At 40.1% G+C, this 25983-nt stretch overlaps 1 protein-coding gene across 2 annotated transcripts in view; it reads right to left on the bottom strand.

Moving 5' to 3' along the window:
* The window catches only part of MSH2 (mutS homolog 2), a 101285-nt gene that overhangs the window by 14691 nt on the left and 60611 nt on the right, over positions 1–25983 (bottom strand). The window contains exons 12-16 of one of the 2 annotated variants that reach the window (XM_007970712.3): positions 22300–22545; positions 20995–21199; positions 19060–19307; positions 16566–16738; positions 14248–14698 (exon numbers count right to left, since the gene is read on the bottom strand). In XM_007970712.3, coding sequence (XP_007968903.3) covers positions 14528–14698; positions 16566–16738; positions 19060–19307; positions 20995–21199; positions 22300–22545 — 1043 coding nt within the window. In that variant the 3' untranslated portion in view covers positions 14248–14527. Of the gene's footprint in view, positions 1–14247; positions 14699–16565; positions 16739–19059; positions 19308–20994; positions 21200–22299; positions 22546–25983 lie in introns of those variants that run through there. The other variant, XM_073022953.1, reaches the window with a different exon arrangement.

Genomic DNA, 25983 nt, shown 5'->3' with positions numbered 1-25983 from the left:
GAGAGCAAGACTCTGTCACACACACAAAAAAAATTAGCTGGGTGTGGTGGTGTGTGCGGGGGCTGAGGCAGGAGAATCGTGTGAACTCAGGAGGCAGAGGTTGCAGTGAGCTGAGATCATGCCATTGCACTCCAGTGCGGGCAACAGTGTGAACCCCCATCTCAAATAAATAAATAAATAAATAAGAAAAGAAAAAGAAAATACTGTAAGGATCTGACCCTGTTGCTGTCAGTGGACATGTCCCTGTCACATGAAGGAACCCAAAGACAAAGATGACACTCAGGATGAGAGAGGAAGCAAGGGAGGAGGAGGCTGCACGCCCCCCTCCAATTTTAGAACTCAGCTGGGCCTGGGCTCAGCACTCCTAACCTCAGATGGTTCTGGGTTAGAAGGTGGTCTGGGTTGCATTTCTCTCACCTGAAAGCAAAAGAGTTCTGATTATTAGTAGATAGGTAAATTACATAGATTCGATTGCTACCCTCTTTCTACAAATGAGGTTAAAGTTCTGAGGTGCAGAGGCAAAGCTGGGACCCTTGGGTGAATTTATTTCATCCTACTTGAGCACCCATGCTGGACGCTGTACACATAGAACAACACAGAAGTGGTTATTTTTCTCTCTGAAGCAACAACCTATGAAAGAGGCGTAGTCGCATGTTACTGATAGAACTTCACTTCAATCAAACCCATGTGTGCAAGGCTACATTTATGGTCCGCATGAGGCCACAAAACAATTAGAATTGCCTTCAACAGCGGTGTCTTTGATGCATTTGGAATCTGAGTAGTTCACAGAACACGAGGTCCATTAGGAGTTGGTTGTCATGGGTTTTCATTCTGGTTCATTTAGTGCCTGAACCATCCAGGGACCCTTTGGTCACAGGCAACAGAAACTGCACTCAGAGTATTTCTGGTATAATACAAAATTTGTTTGGTGTTTGTCTCTCCATTTCCTAGCACAGAATTTCCTGAATGATGGAAGTGTATTTTCTTATTTATAATGAGCCCCTTTCAACTATACTTGAGTTTATGCTAATAAGGTGACCCTAGATAGCTTCAAAACAGGGTTTGGTAGCCAGAAGAATCAACCCTGAGTGTAGAGGGTTGGAACTTTCAGCCCCACCCTCCAATCTCAAAAGAGAGCAACCTCCTCAGCTCCTCCCACCTCAGCCTCCCAGGTAGCTGAGACCACAAGTACGCATCACCATGCCTGGTTAATTTTTTTCTTTTTTGTCAAGATTGAGTCTTGCTGTGTTGGCTAGCCTGGTCTCAAACTCCTGACCTCAAGCAATCCTCCTGCCTTAGCTTCCCAAAGTTCTGGGATTACACGTGGGAGCCACCACACCTAGCCTGGAGTTTGAGTTCAATCACCAATGTCCAGTGATTTCATCAATCATGCCTACTTAATGGAATCTCAAAAAAAAAAAAAAAAAAAAAATCCTAAACAAAGAGGTTCAGGGGGCTTACAGGTTGCTGAGCATGTCAAGGTGCTGGGAGGGTGATGCATCCCAAGAAGGCATGGTAGCTCTGAGCCACCCCTACTCCCACCCCCATACCTTGCCCTATGCAACTCTTCCATTTGGCTCTTCCTGAGTTTTAGCCTTTATAATAAACCAATAATAGTAAGTAAAGTGCTTTCCTGAGTTCAGTGAGTTGTTCTAGCAAATTATCAAACAAGAGGAGGGCTGGTGGGAACCCCCCAATTTATAGTCAATTGGGCAGAAATGTAGGTAGCCTGGGCACCTTCTTTGCAGCTGATGTCTGAAGTGGGGACGGTCTTGTGGACCAAGCCCTTAACTTAACTATGCCGTCTGGATAGTTATTGTCAGGATTGGGTTGCATTGTTGGATACCCAGTTGGTGTAGGAGAATGAGAGAGCAGCTTAAGCCAAAAGGGAATTGGTTGGCTTGGTGACCTAGAGACTCCCTGATGTAGCCCAGGGACTCCAATAATGTGCTCAGCTCACTTCTGCTCCACCATGCCCCTTTCCCCATCAACATAGAATAGTTCATCTCTCTACATTGATCTCATTCTTTCCCACTGCTGATAGGCTCCCTGGGATGGCTGGGTGGGGCACACAAAGATGAGAAGAGGTGGAGGTGGGGTATGTCCACAGACGGCTATAGCGGCATATAAGCTCAATAATCATGGAGGAAGGAGAGCTTCTCGTTCCCAGAATCCAAAGCTGATGGCATGGCTTGAGTCATTGGTCCTCTTCTGTGGCCAGGACAATGGGCCATGTGATTGGTAGCAGCAGCAACCAGCAAAGACAGGGAGGGACTGGGGAACAAACAAGACATCAGGCATCTCCTCACTGTCAAAGCAGATTTGAGTTTGTGGAAGGCTTAGTGGTGGTCATCCAGTCCAGCTGCCATAGATACTCAGGATGGGGCACACAACTGCTCACCCCTCCTTTCCTGGCAATGGCCACCTCACACTACCTGTGTGGCCTTGGGTCGGTGGTTTCCTCACCTTTAAATCAAGGGTTTGAACTTGATACAGTTGTTTGAAGCCCCTCCCAGCTCGGATCATCCAAGGACTGTCACAGCTACATGAGATGAAGACTGCTTGGGGAAGGGCCACGGCTTGAGCCTCAACCTGTGCAGGAGCTGGTGCTCTGGCTGTTGAAGCAGGGCTGGCCAGAGGCAGGCAGGCGGAAGGGCTGAAGCCAGGACAAGAGGAGAGCAGGCCAAACAGAGCCACCGGTCAGGATGTAGCTGGGCAGGGGCATAAATGGAAGATCAAATTGCTCACGGTGAGTGGCCCAGGCCCGGAAGAACTGATGTCAGCATATTCGAAGTGGTGAGGGTGCTGTCACAGAACTCAGCCCTCGGGCTGCCTGGATCACTGGGGTGAATAGGGTGGCAGAGATCTGGAAGTTCCAGGAGAGGGACCAGGGAGAGGAAAACCTGTATGTGGAATGGAAGCAACTCAGCTTTAGGCCAGGAGGTTGTGCCTCTCCTCACATAGCTACTGGGCTTCCAGGGCCCAGGTGGGATATACAGGAGAATATAAAGCCAATGAATGGCCAAGTCCCCAAGGCTCCCAGGAAATGGTGCCCTCTCTGAACCATCACCTGAAACCTCTGGTGACCACAGAAACTGGGAGGAGTCACCACGGGACTAGCTCCAGGGGAGATTGTGATGCCTGGCTTACCAAGTACCCGAAAACATGCAGGTAGAGTGCTCACGAATCCAGGGAAGACTCGAAGGAAGGGCTGCTTTTGAACTGCAGGAGAGGCCAGTTCAAACAGGAGTCTCCTTCATAGAAGGAGGAACCCAAAGAAAGATGTGGATGGAATCCAAGCAGGTCGGAGAGAGAATGTTATTAAAAGAGCCATAGATGTCTACTGAGGAAAGTTAGAAGAAAGCAGTACTGGCGTCAGAAAGCCCCATGAGATGACCCTGGGGCCTGTGTCAGCAAGGTTCTTGGAAGGAAGGAGTTCGGCCAACGACCGCGATGGAAGTCCTGAGCCAGCCATTCTTTCCCTGGCGTTGCTCTCAGTGAGGGGTCCTTGAAGCACAATTTCTTCCCTGAAGGGAGCAGAGTACTTACAGCACTGCCCTTTAGAAATGTGACACAACTCCTAGAAAAAAAAAAAGGGCTCTCTTCTCCAACTCATTTATGTTCTGGTTTGTCGGTTCTCACGACAAAAGGGAGAAACTGGTGGGAGTGGAGGAGAGAAAAGGATTCTTTTAGAAAGTATTACGGTCTTCCGAAAGTCTATAAACAAGGTACCAGCTCAGTAATTATCGCTTAGATCTGGTGCTCAAAAAATCAGTTCCGGTTCATTACTTCCAGCTAAGTTAATCAACCCCAAGAGGAGGGGAGGAGAGAAACAATTTCCGCTTACATAAAAATTTATTATCCGTTCCTATTTTACTTAATATAGTTGTGTGGTGAGTCTCTGTCTGGAAATCGGTGTTTGGGAAGCTCCGGGTGAGAGGAGGCGCCTGAGGGTCAGGAGGCCAGGCTCCAGGCCAGCTCTGCCTCCAGCCAGCTGGGAGACTGCCCTGCCCTCTGGCTCTACCTGTCTGTCCTTGGGAGGGGCGTTTTGTTCCAGCCATGCCAACGTTCGAGCGCTCCGCTACCCTTCATTACATATAGGGGGAGAGTATGCCCATTTGGGCACAGCAGAGTCCCTGCTCAAGGATGTTGATAATTCACATCCCCCAAAGAGCCTACATTCCATGCATGAGTGTTTCCTGAGAGCCTAGCACTGTGCCTAGCACTGTGAACGAGGCAGACAAGGTACTGAGGGTTTAGCTGGATTCAGTGGAAACAGCTATTACAGAATATAGTCCAAAAAAGCTATGAGAGAAAGAGAAGGAAGACCAGAGGCCAAATGAAGCTTTGAGCAGAATAAATATGAAAGACTAGGTGAGGCTGTGAAGATGGAGGGCACAAGAGACATCATCATCTCAAAGCATTTATCAAGCACCAAACTGGAAACTCCATGTCATTCACAAAATGCGAATGCTTTTCAAAATGAGTTTTGGGAGTGAAGACTCCATTTCCTACGCTCCAACAGTGTAGACGTGTGACTCAATTCTCCCATGGAAGATGCAAGTGGAAGCACTGTGTACTTTTGTTTCTTTAAAGGTGGAACGAGAATCTTTGCACTCTCATCCTTCCCGCTGCCTAAAATGTGGATACACTGGTTGGAGCCCTGGCAGTCATCTTGGGCCATGAGGTGACCTTGAGAGGAGAAGCCATGCACAGTGGAGAAACCAACTCAAAGGTTCCAGGGTCTCTGCTGCATAATCGTGGAGCCACCTTACTAGCCCTAGACAGCCCACCTCCAGACTTCTTTTACATGAAAGAAAAACAACTTCTAATCTATTCATGTCTGATGGTCTCAAGAAAGTCACTTAGCTCCTCTATGCCCCAGTTTCATTTATAAAATGGAATAATAGTATCTACCTTAGAGATTGTTGAATGTTTGCCACAGACCTTGCTGGACTGAACAAAGGAGGATAAACGTGGGAATAAAGACAAAGACAAAAGAGTGTATTTGGAAGAAGGGGTCAGGGGGCTCCTTGCTTCTAGGGAACAACGGCCCTAAGCTTCTAGAGCCCTTTGTATTTACTGAGTAAAGGAGATAGGGAGAAGGGGGTGGTTATCAGGAATGCTGAGTTGGTCACAACCCTCAGGCCTTTGGCTCCTGACAAATGTTGGCTATTATTACATCTTATTTATGCTACTATTTTTTAAACAGCTTTACTGGGATATGATTTATATGCCATAATAGTTTGCCCACTTAAATGTGCAATTCAGTGGTTTCTAATATATTTATAGTTTTGCAATTATCACAACTTAATTTTAGAACGTTTTTATCATCTCTCAAAGAAACCTTAACAGTCACTCTCCATTTCCCTTCTATTCCTCCCCAGACCTAGGTATATATTTTTTAAACAATAAATTATCTTTAATCACAATTTAAAGGGCGCTAGAAGGTACTTTATGATCACAGGTACTCCTTAAGACAGATTTTTCCATCAGTTTAGATTCTCCCCAAGAGAATGACCTTACATTACAATGCAATTTATTTGGGGTAAGAGTATGACATTGCGTTGGATTTTTCTTAAGGTGTCAATGTGCAAAGTGAATGTCACTGTTTAAATATACTTTTAGACAGTTTTTTTTTTCCGTATTCACTTTCAGTATTGATTTTCATGAACACAAATCTTTAAAAAAATCAAATAGGATCATCGTTAGGTTTATGATGAAAAATGGCAGCTCCCTTCTGAATGCTGCTCTGTTCACTGTCCCAGAGGTAGCCACTTTCAGAATCTTCTATCACTTACCTCTACATTTTTAAATAACATGCTGATACCACTATTTATTTTCCAATTTTAGACATCATCGTACAGAAAGAGCAGATTTATACCCTTCCCTCATCCCAATATAATTTTTTAGAAACAGGGTCTTGCTCTGTCACCCAGGCTGGAGTGCAGTGATCACATCACAGCTCACTTAACTCTTGGGCTCAAGTGAACCTCCTTACCTCAGCCTCCCAAGTAGCTGGGACTACAGGTGTGCACCACCATGCCCAGTTTTTGTTTTTGTTTTTTTTAATCGTTTTTTTAGAGATGGGGGTCTCACTATGTTGCCTAGGCTGGTCTTGAATTCCTGGCCTCAGCGATCCTTTCACCTCAGCCTCCTGAGTAGCTGGGATTATAGGCATGAGCCATCATACCCGGCTACAGTTATTTTATTATTTTTCTTAAACACTTGTTGGTGTTTAAGTTAAAAGTAAATGAATAAAATTTACAATTGGCTGGGCGTGGTGGCTCATGCCTGTAATCCCAGCACTTTGGGAGGCCGAGGCGGGTGGATCACAAGGTCAGGAGTTCGAGACCAGCCTGGCCAACATACTGAAACCCCATCTCTACTAAAAATACAAAAAACTAGCCGGGCATAGTGGCAGGTGCCTGTAATGCCAGCTACTTGGGAGACTGAGGCAGTAGAAGCGCTTGAACCCAGGAGGCGGAGGTTGCAGTGAGCCGAGACCACGCCATTGCACTCCAGCCCGGACAACAGTGCGAGACTCCATCTAAAAAATAAATAAAATAAAATAAAATTTTACAGTTGAGGTAGGCAGTATACTATCATGACATTCACTCTTTAAAAAAAAAAAGTTTGATATTACTAGGCCTAATAGTCCCCTGACCCTTTCTTCCCAATTGCTTTGTGGATGTTTTGTAGTTATTAATTCAACCCCAAACTCCTCTCAGTACCCTCAAACACATCAGGTCCATTCATTGCAGGTTTTTCCTTGCATACCTCCTTCCTGGTGGCCCTGTCCTCCAACTGGTTCGTCTCTAGACTTGCTTCAAGCTACTATTATTCAATCTTTAAAGTTATTTGAGGCCAGGCACAGTGACTCACACCTGTAATCCCAGCACTTTGGGATCACCTGAGGTCAGGAGTTCCAGACCAGCCTGGCCAAGATGGTGAAGCTTTGTCTCTACTAAAACTATAAAAATTAGCCGAAAGTGGTGGTGGGGGCCTATAATCCCAGTTAGTTGGGAGGCTGAGGCCGGAGAATCACTAGGAGGTGGAGGTTGCAGTGAGCTGAGATCACGCCATTGCACTCCAGCCTAGGCAACAGTGAGACTGTCTCAAAAAAAAAAAAGTTATTTGAGTCTTACCCAATTCTGAAAGATACAGCTTACTTTATTTGTTCACTCTCACTAAGATAGGCGCTCCCCAAAACCTAGACTTATGTTCATTAAGCTGGAAAAGCCTTGGAAGTGTTGCTTTCATCCAACCACCTTGCGTTTTCTCAGGCAACCACAAGTTGTTCAATGCCTCTTCCCCGGCTTTGTCGGCTTGGAATTCACAGGGTCCTTTTTCTCCAGTTCTGGTTCCAGTTTAGCAGTCACCAAACGAGCTTCAGGGAAAAACATCATTGATGAGTATCTCTAAGCCTTAGCATACTTGGGCTGCTAAGATCACACCTAACAATAAAAAGTAAAGTAGCAAAGTGCTCTACTGCTGATTAGATAATTATGAGCTAGATTATTAACATGGTACTTAAAGAGGGAGGGAAGAAGTGGAGACCTACATGGGGTGGCTATTTGGATGTGGCCAGACTGACTGCAACAGAGGCGTGAGCTCCTTTTTAGTATGTATGGAAAAATCCTTTCATATCATCATGAAAATGTTAGAGAGCACCCCAAAGGGCATAAACTTGTGACCCTTGGCCAAATTCAGATTTAAAGACATATTTGTTTGGTCCATGTTTTTAAATTTTTGAGTGATTTTACATTGAGGTGTTCACTTTAACCCACTATTCTCCACATCTTGCACCTGGCCTTGAAGGTATGGCATTTGAGAACTCTAATAATCCAACCCCCTTAAGTTACAGAAGGGAGGCAGGAGGAAAAACAGTGATGTTTAAAGTCACACAGCTAGGTGGTGAAGCAAGGATTAGAACCCGAGTCAAGCAGTCTTCCTAATACACCACATTGCTGCTTACTTGAACTCAATTGCACATTCAGGCCTGTAAACCTTAGTCATGCGAAATTTACTCCATAAGCACATACTTAAGAGCAGAGTAACAAAGAGAATCTCCAGGGTTATTCCCTAGAGCTTGGATAAAACATTCCTGGCCCTTGATGGAACATATACATCCTCCAAGTGACCGGATTTCAGGGCACCAGCCCTCAGCAACCTGCTTCAAACACTGCTGACATTTTATTCTAACTCATTTGCCACACTTCTGGCTGATCATCTCTTTTCATTTAAACACAATCTTTCATCCAGACAGGGTACAATGCAATCACTTGGTTGGATGCCAGCATTTGGTGACTAGTCAACTTCCAAAAAGATGCAGCTTCCTAGCTGCTCACTTTCCTTTGTGTGAAAAAGTCACAGGAGAGCAGCCTTGGTTGCAGCGAACCAGGTGGGCAGCAGGGGCCCAGGGGGATGCCTCTGGCTGTGTCTGTGGCAAGCCTTACACGGGAGTGCCAGGGCCCACAATAGAAATAGAAATATTTTATATCTGTACCACACTGTTCTTAATCCTGGTGCATTACCCACACCACCTGCTTTGACACTTAATAATTTGAGAAAGATTAAATTTATCACATATACATCTCAGATTTGTTGGAGATAGGGTACTGGGGTTCAACTCCCAGCTCTGCCACTTACTGGCTGTGTGACCTGGGCAAGTTCCTAAATCTCTGTACATAGGTTTCCTCATCTGGAATCTGTAGATAATAAAAGCACCTGCCTTTCAGGATTAAGAGGAGGAGCCTTTGGGGAGCCAAGCACAGTACTTCACACTTTTCAGATACTGACAAAGTATTTAATGTTGCCAAAGTTTGGTTTTTTTTTTTTTTTTTTTTTTTTTGCCGCCCAGGCTGGAGTGCAGTGGCGCAATCTTGGCTCACTGCAAGCTCTACCTCCCGGGTTTATGCCATTCTCCTGCCTTAGCCTCCCAAGTAGCTGGGGATACAGGAATCCGCCACCACGCCTGGCTTTCTGTATTTTTAGTAGAGAAGGGTTTTCACCGTGTTAGCCAGGATGATCTCGATCGGACCTTGTGATCCACCTGCCTCGGCCTCCCAAAGCGCTGGGATTACAGGTGTGAGCCACCAAGCCCGGCCAAATGTTGCCAAATTGTTAATCCACATTGTGATGTTAAAGATTCACCATGGAGTCATTTTCGTGATTGATTTGGCTGAGTCTGATAACGTTTAGCAATGAAACACATTGGAATTGACAATAAATATTAAGTTTTAATCATGTGAAAAAAACGGACAAAATGTATCTTGCTGGATGGACAAGGCATATTAAAATTGCAGGTCAGTGGTTGAATTTTAAAAAGTTGCATTGTCTTAGATTTAATTATACTGAATATGTCATTTACCTATCTATTCATAAAATTTTTATAACATTTATTGGACTAATTCTGTCAACAAAATTCCAGGAAATAAACAATTGTGATAGTGATAGGTTAATTGCTAAAGTTATGTTTACTGGTTGATTCTGAACACAAAGGAATTCATTACTGTTGTTTTTTTGTTAGACATAAGAAATTGCCCACTGACAGAACTTTTTCTTGTTTCTAAATTTAACCATTTAAGTTTCGAATTTTTCTTTCCCTCTTTGAGGTGAACCCAGGGCAGCAAGCAACAGTGTGATCTTCTACTCACCAAGTCCAGAAGTAAGACCAGGGCAGTCCTGTTAAGGCTGCCCAACACCTGCCATCTCCATATGGTTCACTCCACTGCTGAATTTCCCACATGGCTGGACCAGAGACATGTATGGGCACTTCCGTTTGGATAAACCACGCACCAAAGCAAGTGTGTACTGACATACATTGAATTCGAGCACGTTCTGAATGTTGTCTAACACCATGAAATACTGTTCTTCCAGGGAAGTCAAGGAAACGGCTGTAGCAAATGCAAGGCAAGGGCTTCCCATTGTCTTCCTTAGAACAGGAGGCGTTGATGACTCCCAGCAACAAGACATTGTCAACAAGGGATTATTTCCTCTGTGATATCCTAGCACTGCACCATAGAGGTTAACTTCTGAAGCAGAATAAGAGGAAGTAGTAGATTTATCAATCAAGATAAGTGGTGTGGGTGTGAAGACAGGGCAACATTGGGCAGAAAACTATTAAACTGGGCTTCCACTTCGTTTCAGTGTAAAAATACGTGTAACATTCTGGACATTTTCATCATTTTCTCTAGCCGCACCCTATCTCCTTAACCCAAATACACTGAATCCAGAAAGACAATAACAGAGATTTCCTTTGTATACGAAAATTCTCTTTACTCATTTGTTCTTCCCCATAAGCTAATTAACATTGTTTAATTTATTTCAGACCAGGGACTGGTTTTTCCTGACTATTCTGTATACCATTTTAATCAGCAGAATGTAACTAACAAGCTTAAAGAGCCACTCAATACTGAATCAGCAGCTCATACCATATGCTGTGGGTAAAAACATACTTCCCAAAAAAGCTAAATGCAGAAAGACCAAGGATAGAAGATGTATTTAATACTCAAGAAGTCTAACAGGATGTGGAATATTGAGATTTTAAGGGGGAAAAGTTATTCTTTAAATACATCTACCCTAGTCACCGGGCTAGCTTAGTCAATAGAGTATGAGACAAGACTTAAATATATCTACCCTAAAACATCTTTCTTATACCACTTTTGCTACAACTTTTAACTCCAAAACAGTATTTTAAGGAAAAAAAAATCAAATTACAAAAACAACTTCATCTTAGCTTCTTAGTGCTAATTTTTTTAAAGATGCAAAAAATCATGTATTTTCTCAGAAACATGGTTATGTGGTCAACAGATTTCTTAACAATAGAGTTCTAAATTTTGGATAATATTTATATATTCAGCTTTATTCTGGTATTACCCAAATTCATGTTTGAGTGGGAAAGAAAAACCAAACCACATTATAAATTTAAATTTTAAGAAAAAAACCTTTGACAGGTCAGAAATTAGTTTATATTTTGCTTTACATACACCATTCTAAAAGGAAGGAAACGCTAATTGAAGGCCTGGTTTTACATTAGCATATTCATGTAATAAGCACAGATTAAGTTTTAAACTTCTTAAGTAGATCTATTATGTATTTTCTCATTTTTGAAAACATCTTAGAACGCTGTCTATTTTAGAGAAATGAAAGCAGCCTGATAGACTACATGTTTTCTTGGAATCAAGTCTCCCCCAATTTCTTGTAGCCCTAACAACTAAAACCATGAGCTGATTTCCATGTTAAACATGCTTCTGTGCAGCAATCTAAAAACATTCTTTCACAACTAACCACGGGATGAAATATTTCATTGGAATTTAAAATTTGCTTTTTGAATTTTATGAAAGCTTTTCATGTATAAGTGATTAGAATGATTTGTAAACCAATAAATATTTCCACATTTAAAATCTTCCTCTGTAAGTTTGCCTTTTTCCTAAGCTTTTGGTAGCCAGAAAAGAAAAACTGATGTAACCCACTCTAAATTAACAACAACGAGGAAAAAGAACTTGGTAAACTGAGTATGTGGAAGGATTCATTGGCCATACATTTGTTCTCATACCAAACTTTAACTGAATTAAAAGAAAAAAATTGCAGTTAACTATAAAGCAAGCACCTGCAAAACCACTACTCAGGTTAAAAACCGGAACTGTGGCCCTCCAGAAACCCTAAAGTGCCCCCACCCCATCAGCACCCCATTTCCCTAAAGACAATCACTCTCCTGATTGACACAATCACTTTTTCTTTATAGTTGCCATCCCAAAGACTGCATCCCTAAACAATACCACCTATTCTTAAATTTCACATAAATGAGAAAAAACTACCATTTTTGTATCATTTCTTTTACTAAACGTTTTAAGATTCCATCTATGTTATTTTGTGTAGCTGTAGTTCATTTTCACTGCTGAGTTGTTTCCAGTGTGGGGGTATTAGGAACATTCCTGTATACATCTCGCAGCACAATGGGCAAAAGCATCTCTAGAGTATGCAGCTAAGAGCAGAATTGCTGGGTCCCACGCATCTTTTCAATTTCACCAGATAATCTGAACACCCCTAGCTGTGTTATTCCACATCCTCACCAACAGCTGGAACTGCTACACTTGAAATGCTTGTCACTATGGTGGTGGGAGGTGGGGAGGTTGGAGGTGGCCTGGCGTGGTTTTCATTTTCATTTTTCTGACTGGTGATTAAAGACCTTTTCATGTTTATGGACCACTTAGATTTCCTCTTGGGTGAAGTGTCTGAATTTTTTAAAATAGCTTTATTAAAAAATAATTCCTACACAATTCATCCATTTAATGTGTACAATTCAACGGTTTTTAGTATATTCACAGACATGTATAAACATCACCAATTTTAGAACTTCCATCTCACAAAGAAACATCGTATCCTTTAGCTTTCACCCCACCTACCCCCTATTCCCTGGCACCAACCCTGAACAACTGCTACTTTGTCTCTACTGCTGTCTCTATTCTGAACTTTCACATGAATGAAATTGTATGTGTAGACTCTTGTAACCAGCTTCTTTCATTTAGCACAATGTTTTCAAGGTTTATCCAAGCTGTACCATGTAGCAGTACTTCATTCCTTTAATGACTCAATAATAGACTCCATTGTATGGATAGACCGCATTTTGTTTATGCATTCATCTGCTGATGGACATTCGGGTTGTTTCCACCTTTTGGCTATTATGAATAATCCTGCTATAAACATTTGTGTACAAGTTTTGTGGGGACATATGTTTTGATTCCACTTGGATATACGTTGGAGTGGAATTGTCTGAGGAACTGCCAGACTGTTTTCCAAAGCAGCTGCACCATTTTACATTCCCACCAACAGTGCATGAGAGTTTCAATTTCTCCACTTCCTTGCCAGTACTTACCATCTGACTTTTTGATTTTAACTATCGTAATCAGTGTGAAGTTGTAGCTCATTGTGGTTTCAACTTGCATTTCCCTGATCTGCATCTTTTCATGTGCTTACTGTCCATTTGCATATCTTCCTTGGAAAAATATTCAGATTCTTTTTGTTAATGAGATTCTTAAGTGACCCCTTTTCTTAGTGTTTTTATAGGAGTTCTTTATTCCAGGTATTAAAAAAAAGAAGAAAAGAAAGGCAGTCTTGCTATATTGCCCAGGCTGGACTTGAACTGCTGGGCTCAAGTGATCCTCCTGCCTCAGCCTCCTGGGACTACAAGCATGGGACACCATGCCCAGCTCTTTGATATTTTATATGGTACCAGTATGTTCTTCCATTATAAATCAGGTCTTTTCACTTGTGGTGCCTTTTAATAGAAGTTGTTAATTTCAATTAGCTAAATAAGTCAAACTTTATGGATGATGTTTTTCTGTGACTTAAATTCTTCCCAAAGTCAAGGACATAAAAATACTTTCCTATGTTATCTTCTGAAGAACTACAAAACACTAAAACCTTGATACTGTTACCTTGTACATTTGGTCTAAAAATCACTGAAGGTGATTTTTTTTGGTTTTTTTTTTTGTTTGAGACACAGTATCGCTGTATTGCCCAGGATGGTATGCAGTGGAATGATCACAGCTCATTGCAACCTCAACCTCTCCCAGCTCAGGTGATCCTCCCACCACAGCTGTCTGAGTGGCTGGGACTACAGGCACGCACCACTATGCCTGGCTAATTTTTGCATTTTCTTGTAGAGATGGGGTTTTGTCATGTTGTCCAGGATGGTCTTGATCTCCTAAGCTCAAGTGATTGCCTGCCTTGGCCTCCCAAAGTGGAGGTGATTTTTATATATGACATGAATTAGGGGTCCAATTTCATTTCTTCCTATATGGATACACCACCAGTCCACTGCATTTATTAAAAGGACTGTCTTTTTTCCCTCACATTGCGTAGGATTAGCTGCTAATTCTTAACCCCTTCATCTCTTTATTGTAAAACAGAAGAAGTAGACTAAATCAGGGTTCTCAACCTGAAAGGTTTTGTTAAAATGCAGATTTCTAAGTCTTATCATAGACCAGGGATGGGAGAATGGCAGACGGGATGGAGGCTCACTGTAGGACTCTGGATGTATAATAAGCTCCTTAGCTAATGCGTATGCAGCCAACCTGGCTCCTGCCAACAGATGGACACTCTGGGGGAGTCACTGGCAAAGATCTCCATGGAGCCCTCCAGTTTAAGATCTTTTACAAGGTCTCTGGACTATTTGTTTCTTCCAACATATTTGGGAACAAATGTGTATAGAAGTCACACTGCAAAGAACTACAATGCATCTCAAATTCCACAAACTACATGATTTTATTTATAAAATTCAGCACATCACTTATTATTGCCTATGTCAACTGCAAACAGTCCTCAGTTACAGCTCTCATTTTTCAAAATAAAGATCTTTGAAAATGTCCTCAGAGACAAATATTACTAAATATCTTATTAAGTTGATAGCCCATGGGCACTGACAGTTAACACTATGGAAAAAGAATTAATATAAAACAACATAAAAGTATCACAGACAATTAGCTTATCAATATTACCTTCATTCCATTACTGGGATTTTTCACGTAGTAACTTTTATTCGTGAAATGATTTCATTTACAAAGCTATTATTCTTTGCTATTACTTCAGCTTTTAGCTGTTTTAACTTTATTGTGATGTTTTCTTCTGACATTTCAGTAAAGGGCATTTGTTTCACCTTGGACAGGAACTCCTGAATAATTTTTTCACCTTGCTGAAAAACATGTGAATGTACCATTAGTAATTAAAATATCTTTTCTAAAAGTCTTGTTAGACCGTGACAAATTGTTTCATTTCCATCTAAACACATCACCCATTTTTAGAAATTTTTTTTATTTTTCATACTTTTAGAGACAAGGGTCTCACTATGTTGCCTAGGCTGGTCTCAAACTCCTCCCACGTTAGCCCACCCAATATTTGAAGAACGTATTTATTATTTATGTGTGCACTGTCTAGTTCCCAAATTCCTTCACCTTTATAACTGATAAACTTTAATCCTCTATGAAAAAAATAATTCAAGGTTTACAAAGAATACTGGAAGGCAGAAACTGTCACTGAAAAGTTAACACATACAGATGATGTTTCTTTTTTATTTTATTGCCAAGTTATTGCTGCTTCAGAGAGCATGAATATTACTTGCTATGTGACTCTTGGGCAAATTCCTTAACACACATTCCTCATTCACAAAATGGGAATAATGTTACCAACCTCACAGGGCTCAAAATACATTGTAATTAATGTTATCAAAAGTACACAACGTCTATTTTAATTGGAAACAAGGGATTACATAAGAGTCGGCCTAATCCTGGATCACCGAAAGCTACGATTTCAACACATTAAAGTGCAAATACAAAGACCACTTCATATTTGGGATGGCAGCCTGCCATACCTAAAATTATTAACAAATTATATTTCTCCTGCTTGTATAGGTACAGCAGATAAAACTATACTTTTCAGGCTCAAAAACCATACACGTCATCTATTATTATTGTAGCAACTATCTATCCTTCACATAAGAACAATAAGAAATTCACAGGTAAAAGCGAAAAACATAACAAGTAAAAAGTTGTCACAATGTATACTGCAGTAAATGTTTCCAGGACCAGGCAGTGAAATAAGATTCTTTTATTTTTATAATTGAGGAGAACTAGTAATCCTCTAATTTAAAAAAAAAAAAAAAAGGGCTGGGCGTGGTGGCTCACACCTGTAATCCCAGCACTTTGGGAGACTGAGGCAGGCGGATCACGAAGTCAGGAGATCGAGATCATCCTGGCTAACACAGTGAAACCTCGTCTCTACTAAAAAACACAAAATATTAGCCGGGTGTGGTGGTGGGCTCCTGTAGTCCCAGCTACTCGGGAGGCTGAGGCAGGAGAATGGCGTGAACCCGGGAGGCAGAGCTTGCAGTGAGCCAAGATCACACCACTGCACTCCAGCCTGGGCAACAGAGAGAGACTCCATCACAAAGAAAATAAACTAATTAATTTAAAAATTAGGCACATGTTTGGGTCTTTCTGTGTGAACACCCAAATATGACCCATACTCAAAGAAAAGCCACCATAAAATCCACTTCTCCTATGAGAACTGAAACATCCCATCCATAATGGTTTCTTTGAATAAATATTTGTCATATGCCACTTTATTCTCTGTGTCACATTCGTTACTCTTATCTCCCCAACTAAATTCTAAACAAATAGAGGGCAGGAATTATGAATCATGCTTTCTTATTTGTCCTTTTCTTACCTAATATGTAATTTAATAACTGAACTTGATATATTCATTCATGAACAAAGATGTACCTAGCTATAGTCTATAATAACTAATTTTAGTGAAATGACTAATTTTAAACCTATTCCTTTACTATATTCCTTTATTCCTACTTTGGTACTTGAAATCGAATCTTGATCATGCAGAAATCAAAATGACACAGAAATGGATTCTTTGCCATCAAACAAATTGATTTAAAAATAAGCACTAGAAACACAGAGGGGGGAAAAAAACACCAAAAAACCTTCATCTTAGTGTCCTGTTTATGTAATAATACAGAAGCTAAGTTAAACTATGAAAACAAACTGACAAACCTCTCTTTCCAGATAGCACTTCTTTGCTGCTGGTTCCATATCATATCCTTGTGATTCTCCAATATACTGAAACTCTTCGAGTTCCAGGGCTTTCTGTTTAGCACACTCTATTACATGCTTAGGGAAATTAGCAAGCTCTGCAACATGAATCCCAAAACTTTGATCACAGACACCTATAAGAAATTTGGGGGAAGCGTGAGGAGACAGCATGAGAAGAGACAGCAATTTATGTAAATGGAATTTATCCTTCTCACCTTGTCATTAGAAAACTTAATTTTGGATTACTTCAAATACATTAGCCAAATGTATCAGAGTAACAGTTAAAGGAATTTTGATTAAGTCTCAAAAGAAAAGTGATTATGACTTGGCACACAGTGCTGTATTTTATCCTTGACAAACGTAGAAAAAATAAAAATAGGAGATGAAAAAGCTCAACAGATAAATCTTAAAGGCTTAGATAAATATCTAAAGAAAAATTAATCAAGCCAATATCTCTGAGGCTTTCTCATTTCATGGGAAGGGAAGGGAAGGGAGGAGAGGAGAGGGGGAGGGGAAAGGGAGGGAGAAGGGAAGAGGGAAGGAAAGGGGAAGTGAAGGGTAAGGGAAAGGGAAGGGGCAAGAGGAGGGAAGGGAAGGGACAAAGAAAGGGAAGGGGGAAGGGAAGGGAAGAGGGAAGAGGGAAGGGAGAAAGGGAGAAGGGGGAAAGGGGGAAGGGGAAAAGGGGTGAAGAGAGAAGGGGAGGGAGAAAGAAAGACATGTAAAAGTGTCACTAATTTGGAGTAGCATTTAATTAAAAATATTGATTTATTATTTGCAGGAAATAATTAAAACTGAGTCAAGACTTTTTAAGCATTTAATCAAATGATGATTGCAAAGTTATTATAGAGCTGTTTTTGCCACAATTATTTATCAACTGCAAAAAATTTTTTGGCTTTGTCATGTATCTCATGCATTCTAGAACTGGACACTTTGCACGACTAAAGGAAGCAAACAAAAATAAAGTAGAAGCAAATGTTTGTTAAACATCCACAGTGAAGGATGAAGTTTTTTTTTTTTTTTTTTCACAACTTTGTATTTTATTTTATTTTATTTATTTTTATTTTTTATTATACTTTAAGTTCTAGGGTACATGTGCATAACGTGCAGGTGTGTTACATATGTATACTTGTGCCATGTTGCTGTGCTGCACCCATCAACTCGTCAGCACCCATCAACTCATCATTTACATCAGGTATAACTCCCAGTGCAGTCCCTCCCCCCTCCCCCCAGGATGAAGTTTTTCTATCTTCACACTTCATCTGGCCTTTTAAAAAACATTCTGAACACATTTCCATAGCTTACAAAACACAAGCAATGATTTAAAAGCAAATTTCATGCTAACTGCCAGATCTACTAAAAGTTCCTGAATTCTACAGCAATAATAATAATGACACAAATACAGTAACTCAAAAGGATTCCCAATGAAGTATAAATAACAAAGGATAAAGAACCAAGATTATCTCACTCATGTGTAACCAACTGATGCAGAAAAACGTGTTCGTGGAAAATCAGAGCGCCATCTGAAAAAGTTATTCTGGTGACTAATGAAATCAATCCTTATAGTATGATTTTTAAAACCTTTGAAAGCCTTATATTATGTTAATCTCATCAATACAGGGATCTGACTAGATCCCAAGCCCACGAATAACAAACTTTCCTGAAAGGATGAAATAACAATAGATAAGTCACTCTGCATGTGATAACTACTATTTTAAGATTTCTGGAACCCCCAGTTTTAAATGAACCTGTTTTTATAACACTCTTGAGCATAAAATAAGCTAATTATAATGAAGATTTTGTTAAACAATAACAGCTAGAACTTTGGAACTTGAAAGCATATTGTTTGTTATCCTAATTCAACAAGAAAACGTACTGAAATGGGAGGTGGCAGAAAATCCCTCCATGGTGACATTCAAGAGTACAGATAATTCTGGCCGGGCGCGGTGGCTCGCGCCTGTAATCCCAGCACTTTGGGAGGCCAAGAGGGGTGGATAGCCTGATGTTGGGAGTTCGAGACCAGCCTGGCCAGCATGGTGAAACCCCGTCTCTACTAAAAATACAAAAATTAGCCAGGCTTGGTGGCAGGCGCCTGTAATCCCAGCTACTCGGGAAGCTGAGGCAGGAGAATCGCTTGAACCCGGGAGGCGGAGGTTGCAGTGAGCAGAGAATCGTACTCCAGCCTGGGCAACAGACCTAGATTCTGTCTCAAAAAAACAAAAACAAAAACAAAAACAGATAATTCTTTCTGTGAATGCTTTAGAATGAGTGGTCCTACTACGAGATACAGAAATATGTACATGTTCCTGTCCCCAGACTGTGAATTAAGGGGTAAATGGGTTCTATAAAAACATCAACAATTTACACTAACTTAGAATAAGGCAATTACTGAGGATTTCAAGGGTAGTAAGTTTCACATTACCAAGTTCTGAATTTAGAGTACTCCAATAGTACATACCTTTCTTCACCTGATAAAGCATAGTTAAGGTGTCTTCAGTGGTGAGTGCTGTGACATGTAGATTATTAACGGTTGGTATCTGATTGGCCAAGGCAGTTAGCTCATGAAAATGAGTTGCAAACATGCAAAAAGCACCAATCTTTGTTGCAATGTATTCTGATATAGCCCATGCTAACCCAAATCCATCGTAGGTAGAAGTTCCTCTTCCCAATTCATCTATGATTATTAATGAATCTTTGGTTGCTGACCTGAAGCACATAATTACATGAAATTTCCCATCACATAAAATGTGGTAACATACACATACAAAAACAAAATTAAGACAATACATTGGGAAGGATATGCCACAAACATAGTAGATTAATTATCTTAATATATAAACAAAGTCAATAAAAAGCACTAAAACTTCAACAGAAAAATGGGCATGGGCCAGGCATGGTGGCTCACGTCTATAATCCCAGCACTTTGGAAGGTCAAGGTGGGAGGATCACTTGAACCCAGACCAGCTTGAGCAACATAGTGAGACCTTGCCTCAAAAAAAAAAAAAAAAAAAAAAAAATTAAAAACTAGTCAGGTATGGTAGCACATACCTGTGTATGTGGGGGAGGGAGGGTGGGAGGAAGGGGAAGGCAGGAAGGCAGGAAGGAAGGAAGGAGAAAAGGAAAAAACGGGCATGAACATGAATAAACAATGGATGAAAGGGAAAACAGATTTTGAATAAATATTGTTTTACATTGTCAAGCACACTAGTAGTAATCAAAGGAATTCCAAATAAGGCAGCTATCATTCATTTCGTGCCAATCAAATCGGCCGAGATTAAAAAAATAAAAATAAAACTGAATGAAGATGAGACCAGGGTGTGGTGACATAGATACTTGCATATACTTTTGGTGGTTATGTAAATTGTGTGCCTGCCACAGTCCTACCAATACCAGCTATTACCATTCTTCTCTCATTTTTAACCAAATATATGTAAGGGGGTGAAACTTACATACATTTGCTACTTTTTCATGTGCTCATGTGCTCATTGGCAATTTAATTCTTTTTCTGTGAGTTGCCAGCTAACATGCTTTATTTCTTTAATCTTTTAATTCATGAATATTAACCTGTTGCTTAATTACTACACAAACATTTGTATTGCTTTTATAATTCTTCACAAACAACAGAACCTCAAAGAAGTTAAATCAACACATAATTTACTAGGCACCTACTATATTCAAAGTACTTTAGAAGATACTAAGAAACAAGGAGGATCACAGTGGTTCATGCCTGTAATCCCAGCACTTCGGGAAGCCAAGGCAGGAAGATCACCTGAGCCCAGGAGTTCGAGACCAGCCTGGCAACAGAGTAAGACTCTGTCTCTCTAAAAAACTTTAAAAAAAAGAAACCAAGAAATAGAAGGTATAGTCCCTACCTTCAAGGAAGCTCCTAAAAAGTGAAATAAAGACAAAACATTTCAGTAATGTCTAAAATATAAATGTGGTTTAAGTTACAGGCATCTCAAAGAGGAGTTCAGAGAAAAACACCCATGACCTTAGGGTCGTATGATGAGAAAAATCACTACAGAAGTAGCATTTCCATCATCAGGGACTTAAAAATTAGAAAGAAGTTGGATAAAGGGCAAGAAGGACCATTCCAGGAAGTGTGAACAGTGCAAGTGAAAACATGGTAGTGGAGATTTATAAGGTGAGCTAGTACCAGTAGCTTATAAACTGTCTACTTAAAGAGACAACTTTAAAAATCAAAGTTTTCCATAGCTATCATCAATCACTCTTTTAAGATAATACAAAGTATATAAAGTCCACAGGAAAACAACTATTAAACTAAGACAAACATTCTCAGATGTTTTTACATGAGAATCTGCAAATATACCTCTCCTTCTCACAGGACAGAGACATACATTTCTATCTTCAAGGGACTAGGAGATGCACTTACCTGAGAATAGAAGCAGTTTCCAACATTTCAGCCATGAATGTGGAGACTCCTTTCAACTGACTGTCACCAGCCCCTACCCGGGCCAAGATGCAGTCCACAATGGACACTTCTGCAGACTCACATGGCACAAAACACCCAATTTGGGCCATGAGTACTATCACCCCAGTTTGTCGAATATATGTAGATTTACCTCCCATATTGGGGCCTACAAAACAAATTATATCAGAAATCAAGATTTTAAATTTCTTTCTGCTACTAATAAATGGACTGTTAGTCCTAAGCTGTACAATGATGACTAATCATGTAGGTTCACACTGACGTGGCATACAAAAGCAGAACCACAGGCTGCCCAAAGATGTGGACAAAGTTACTGCCCATATTACCCCCAAAAGCAATGCTATTATTTCTTCAGACAAACTGATACTGGGCCTTTCATCAAGAGAAGCCATGAAAAATATACCTGTAATTTGACTCTGGCCTAGAAAGACCATATACACATTTCCCATGGCTCACAAGGCTGTCTGTGGGATAATTTATTGATTTCCAGAAAAGTAGTGCAGGCCTAACTGATTAACTCAAAACTGTTACTCATTAGTAAATGAGGTTACTAGTGAGTGTATCAGTATGGTCAAATCTTTCGAACCACTTAAACCCCACACAAAAACCTGAAGACAGGATCCTTCTTTTGAAAAACAGGCGATTTATTTGTTGGGGTTAGATTATATGAACAACTTGAAAATCCATTTGGGGAAAGAAAATACAATCAACCGTTTCCCAAATATATTTGCCCCAAAACTCCTACTTCCTTTTTTGTTTTCTAGATCTAGTTAAGACCTCTCAAACATCTCAGCGGAGACATGATACATGAGTCTATATGCAAGGCTAGTTTTTTCGAGTTTCACATGAATATAGCGCCGTGTTTTAAAATAATTCGTACCCTAACCTGAGGTCCTCCCATAGCCAATTCGGCCTGACTTTCAAAGACCTCAGTATTGGAGGACTGGCTCAAAGGTAAGCTTTGAGTGTGAAGGGATATTTGTTTCTAAATGTTCTGAACCTGTGGAACAAGTTTCAAGGAATACATTATTCTCTTATAAGCTTTTATCTCACCTTCTAAATCTTCCCTCTAATCCAAATGTGAGTAGATTACTAACTGGTAAGAATAATATGTTCTCTTTCTCATGTTAAGAAGTGGGAATTTTCTCCATCAAGTTTAAATATATTTCTACTCCAAGATTAAAAACAAACAAACAAACAAACAAAAAACATGTTACCCCCACAAAGGCCAAAAACCAGGTTTTTTACCAGTAATGATGTGGAACATCTGTTTATCTTTTTCAAAGTATATATCATTAGGAATAAACGTGATTTCATCTTGAACTTCAACACAAGCATGCCTGGATGCTTTTAATATAATTCTTCCTTGTCCTTTCTCCAAAATGGCTGGTCGTACATATGGAACAGGTGCTCCATTTGACACATGAGCAAAGCTGACAACAGCATCTAGCTGAGCTAATACATCATTGAGTGTTTGCATTGGTTCTACATAGCCTGTATAAAAATAAAAACAGAAAATGTACACAGGAATACTGAATAATAAACAGATATAAGCTGTAAGAATACATTTAATCCCCCCATTTGGGAATTCAAAACACATTTCCTAACTTACACTTTTTAAAAAAAATTAACAAAAATAGCCTTAACAAAATTTGAAAGGAACCCCCCTAAAACTCAACATAGGGTTAAAATGTGTTGCTACATCCTTCCCCATTGTGAATAGCTATCAAAAACAGAGTACTGGCTGGGTTGAGGGCTCACACCTATCATCCCAGCACTTTGGAAGGCCGAGGCGGGCAGATCGCATGAGACTGGGGATCACATGAGGACAGAAATTCAAGACCAGCCTGGCTAACATGGCAAAACCCCATCTCTACCAAAAATATAAAAATTAGCCAGGTATGGTAGTGCATATCTGTAATCCCAGATACTCGGTAGGCTGAGGCACCAGAATTGCATGAACCCAGGAGGTGGAAGTTGCAGTAAGCTGAGATTGCACCACAGCACTCCAGCCTGGGCAACTCTGTCTCAAAAACAAACAAAAACACACAAAAAACAAAAGTAGAGTACCTTCCCTTATCACTAAAATATAAAACTATACAGCTGTTTATAAAGAAATGTGTAGAGCTTTAAAAAAGAAAACTAACAAGGAGACACTTTGATAATATATTGATTAGGTTAAGAGAAACGGTGCAGTGATATCTAAGACATTCTCTCAATTTTAAGACACACCTTTTTCTATATTTTAAGTATCTGAGAAACCAGAATGGCACCTCAAAATCATCGTAAGACACATGTAAGCAAAAAGGTAGCATGTTGAAATGTGACCATCAAGGCCTGGTATATTGTACAAACTGACCGTAAGACAGTTTGGCTTTCTTTAGTATCACATGCAGAGAATGTCAGCATAAATTTAAATCTCTAATTGTCACTTAAAACATTTCCAAGATTCTACTGTTCTAGAGTATTAAAACTAAACACTATTAATAGGTACATTAAAAAAATCTCTGACACATGCTAGACAAAAAACATGAAGAAAATTAACAATGCTTTAATTTTTCTGAAAAGATTCTAAATGTTAACAGATTGGAGGGGCTGGTACATGACCCACATGTCATTCAGACTATCATACAGCTGTCAATCATGTCAAAAGCTTCACAGAACATTCAAGATAAAAGCGTTTAATTCTAGGAAAACCAAAAATTATTAGTTTAATCAAGGGGCTGGAAATTTAACTCATTTTTTATTCCCTTGTTCCCCGTAACAGCAATCAAATGTTTCCAAAATAAAAATCAACTTAACAATGGGGCCAAGCAGAAATAATTATCTTCCTCTGTTTCAGTATATCTTTTTTTTTTTTTGGAGACAGAGTCTTGCTCTTGCTCTGTCGCCCAGGCTGGAGTGCAATGGTGTGATCTCGGCTCAGTGCAACCTCCGCCTCCTGGGTTCAAACGATTCTCCTGCCTCAGCCTCCCGAGTAGTTGGGATTACAGGCACCTGCCGCCACACCCAGCTAATTTTTGTACTTTTATAGAGACAGGGTTTCACCATGTTGCTTAGGCCCGTCTCGAACTCCTGACCTCAGGTGATCCACCCGCCTCAGCCTCCCAAAGTGCTGGGATTATAGGTGTGAGCACCTGGCCTCAATATACTTTTAAAATTTATTACTTTTACCGAATACATTTTTCTAAAGAAAAAGAAAGGAAGAATTCACACTACCCTATTATATAGCAATATAAGCCTTTAAGAATTAAACATGAGTGAAGTACTTGCTATAACTACTTTAAAACTTGTAAAATTGCTAGCATACTGACAAGAATAAGTTTATAGTAAAAAAAGAAAACTAGGCTGGGCAGGGTGGCTCACGCCTGTAATCCCAATACTTTGGGAGGCCAAGGTAGGAAGATTGCTTGAGTCCGGCTTGGGCAACATAGTGAGACCTCATCTCTACAAAAGATAATTTTTAAAAAATTAACCAGGTGTGGTGGCACATGCCTGTAGTCCCAAGCTACTTGGGAGACTGAGTGGGGAGAATTGCTTGCACCTAGGAGGTTGAAGCTGCAGTGAATCACGATCACACCACTGCACTAAAGCCTGGGCAACATGTTAAGACCCCATCAAATACATACATACATACATATATACCAAAAGCAAACCAAAGCATCTTAATTAAGAGTCTATACTTGGCATGTCACATAACTGGCTCTTAACCTTTTGTGACTTAATTGTATGATAGAAAATTATAAAAGTGATCCATTACACTTTTTGAGATGGAGTCTTGCTCTGTTGCCCAGGCTGGAGTGCAGTGACGTGATCTCAGCTCACTGCAACCTCTGCTCTGTTGCCCAGGCTGAAGTAGCATAATTATGGCTCACCGCAGCCTTGACTTCCTGGGTTCAAGTGATTCTCCTGCCTCAGCCTCCTGAGTAGCTGGGACTACAGGCATGCACCACCACACCTGGCTAATTTTGGGGGGATTTTTTTGTAGAGTCAGGGTCCCCCTATGTTGGCTAGGCTGGTCTCAAACTCCTGGGCTCAAGCAATCCTCCTAGCTCAGCCTCCCAAAGTGCTGGGATTACAGGTGTGAACCACCATGTCCAGCCTCCATTATATTTTTAAATACAAATATTTCGTAATATGTAATATCAAACCAAGAAGAAGTTTCATTTAAATTCAGGTTGACTTCTAATATAAAATCTTCAATTTAAATGTTAAAATCTAAAAACTTTGCCCTGCTAAGTGCTTAATAAATATTATTTTTTAAGGAAGATCCATAGTTCAAATAAATGGTATTTATAGGGTTCTTTAAAATGCAATCTAGCCTAAGAAACATAATTCAGCTAGAAGATTATTATGTCACTGCTTTCTGATACAAACAAGCAAAAATGTAATCTTTACAAATCAATTCCATTCATTTCAACAATACATAAAGTGTATTAAAATAAAACCTTTTGAGTTTTATGTTTCCTTTTGATTTATTATGACAATTCATAATAGCAACACAATTTACAGAATTATTCATGCACATAACCTTTCAAAAAAATATTTACCCTTAAATAATTTAGCATGCATATCCTGAGAACAAGGACATTCTCCTAATCATAAGACTACCATTTCACACAAGAAATCTGACGCTAACACCATATTGTCTCATATTAAACTTTCTCAATTCGCCCCAATAGTGTCCTCTATAGCTATTCCTCAGCTCCAACCTCTAAATTGGGGTCTAATCAACAACTGTCTACTGCGTTTGGCTGCCCTGTCTCTTTAAGACCTTTTGATTTCTTTTTTGCAGCCATGACATGGACATTTATTAAAGTTCAGGCCTTGAATGCACCACAATCTAAATTTATTTGAATTTTTACTTGTTTAAAATCAGGTTAAATATTTTGGTCAAGAATACCATATAGGTGATACTGTGTCCTTCCTTCT

The sequence above is a fragment of the Chlorocebus sabaeus genome, chromosome 14 (genome assembly GCF_047675955.1).
Source record: "Chlorocebus sabaeus isolate Y175 chromosome 14, mChlSab1.0.hap1, whole genome shotgun sequence".
NCBI classification, from domain to species: domain Eukaryota; kingdom Metazoa; phylum Chordata; class Mammalia; order Primates; family Cercopithecidae; genus Chlorocebus; species Chlorocebus sabaeus.
Note: the sequence above shows the minus strand (reverse complement) of the source record. Positions and strands in the feature narration are given on the sequence as shown.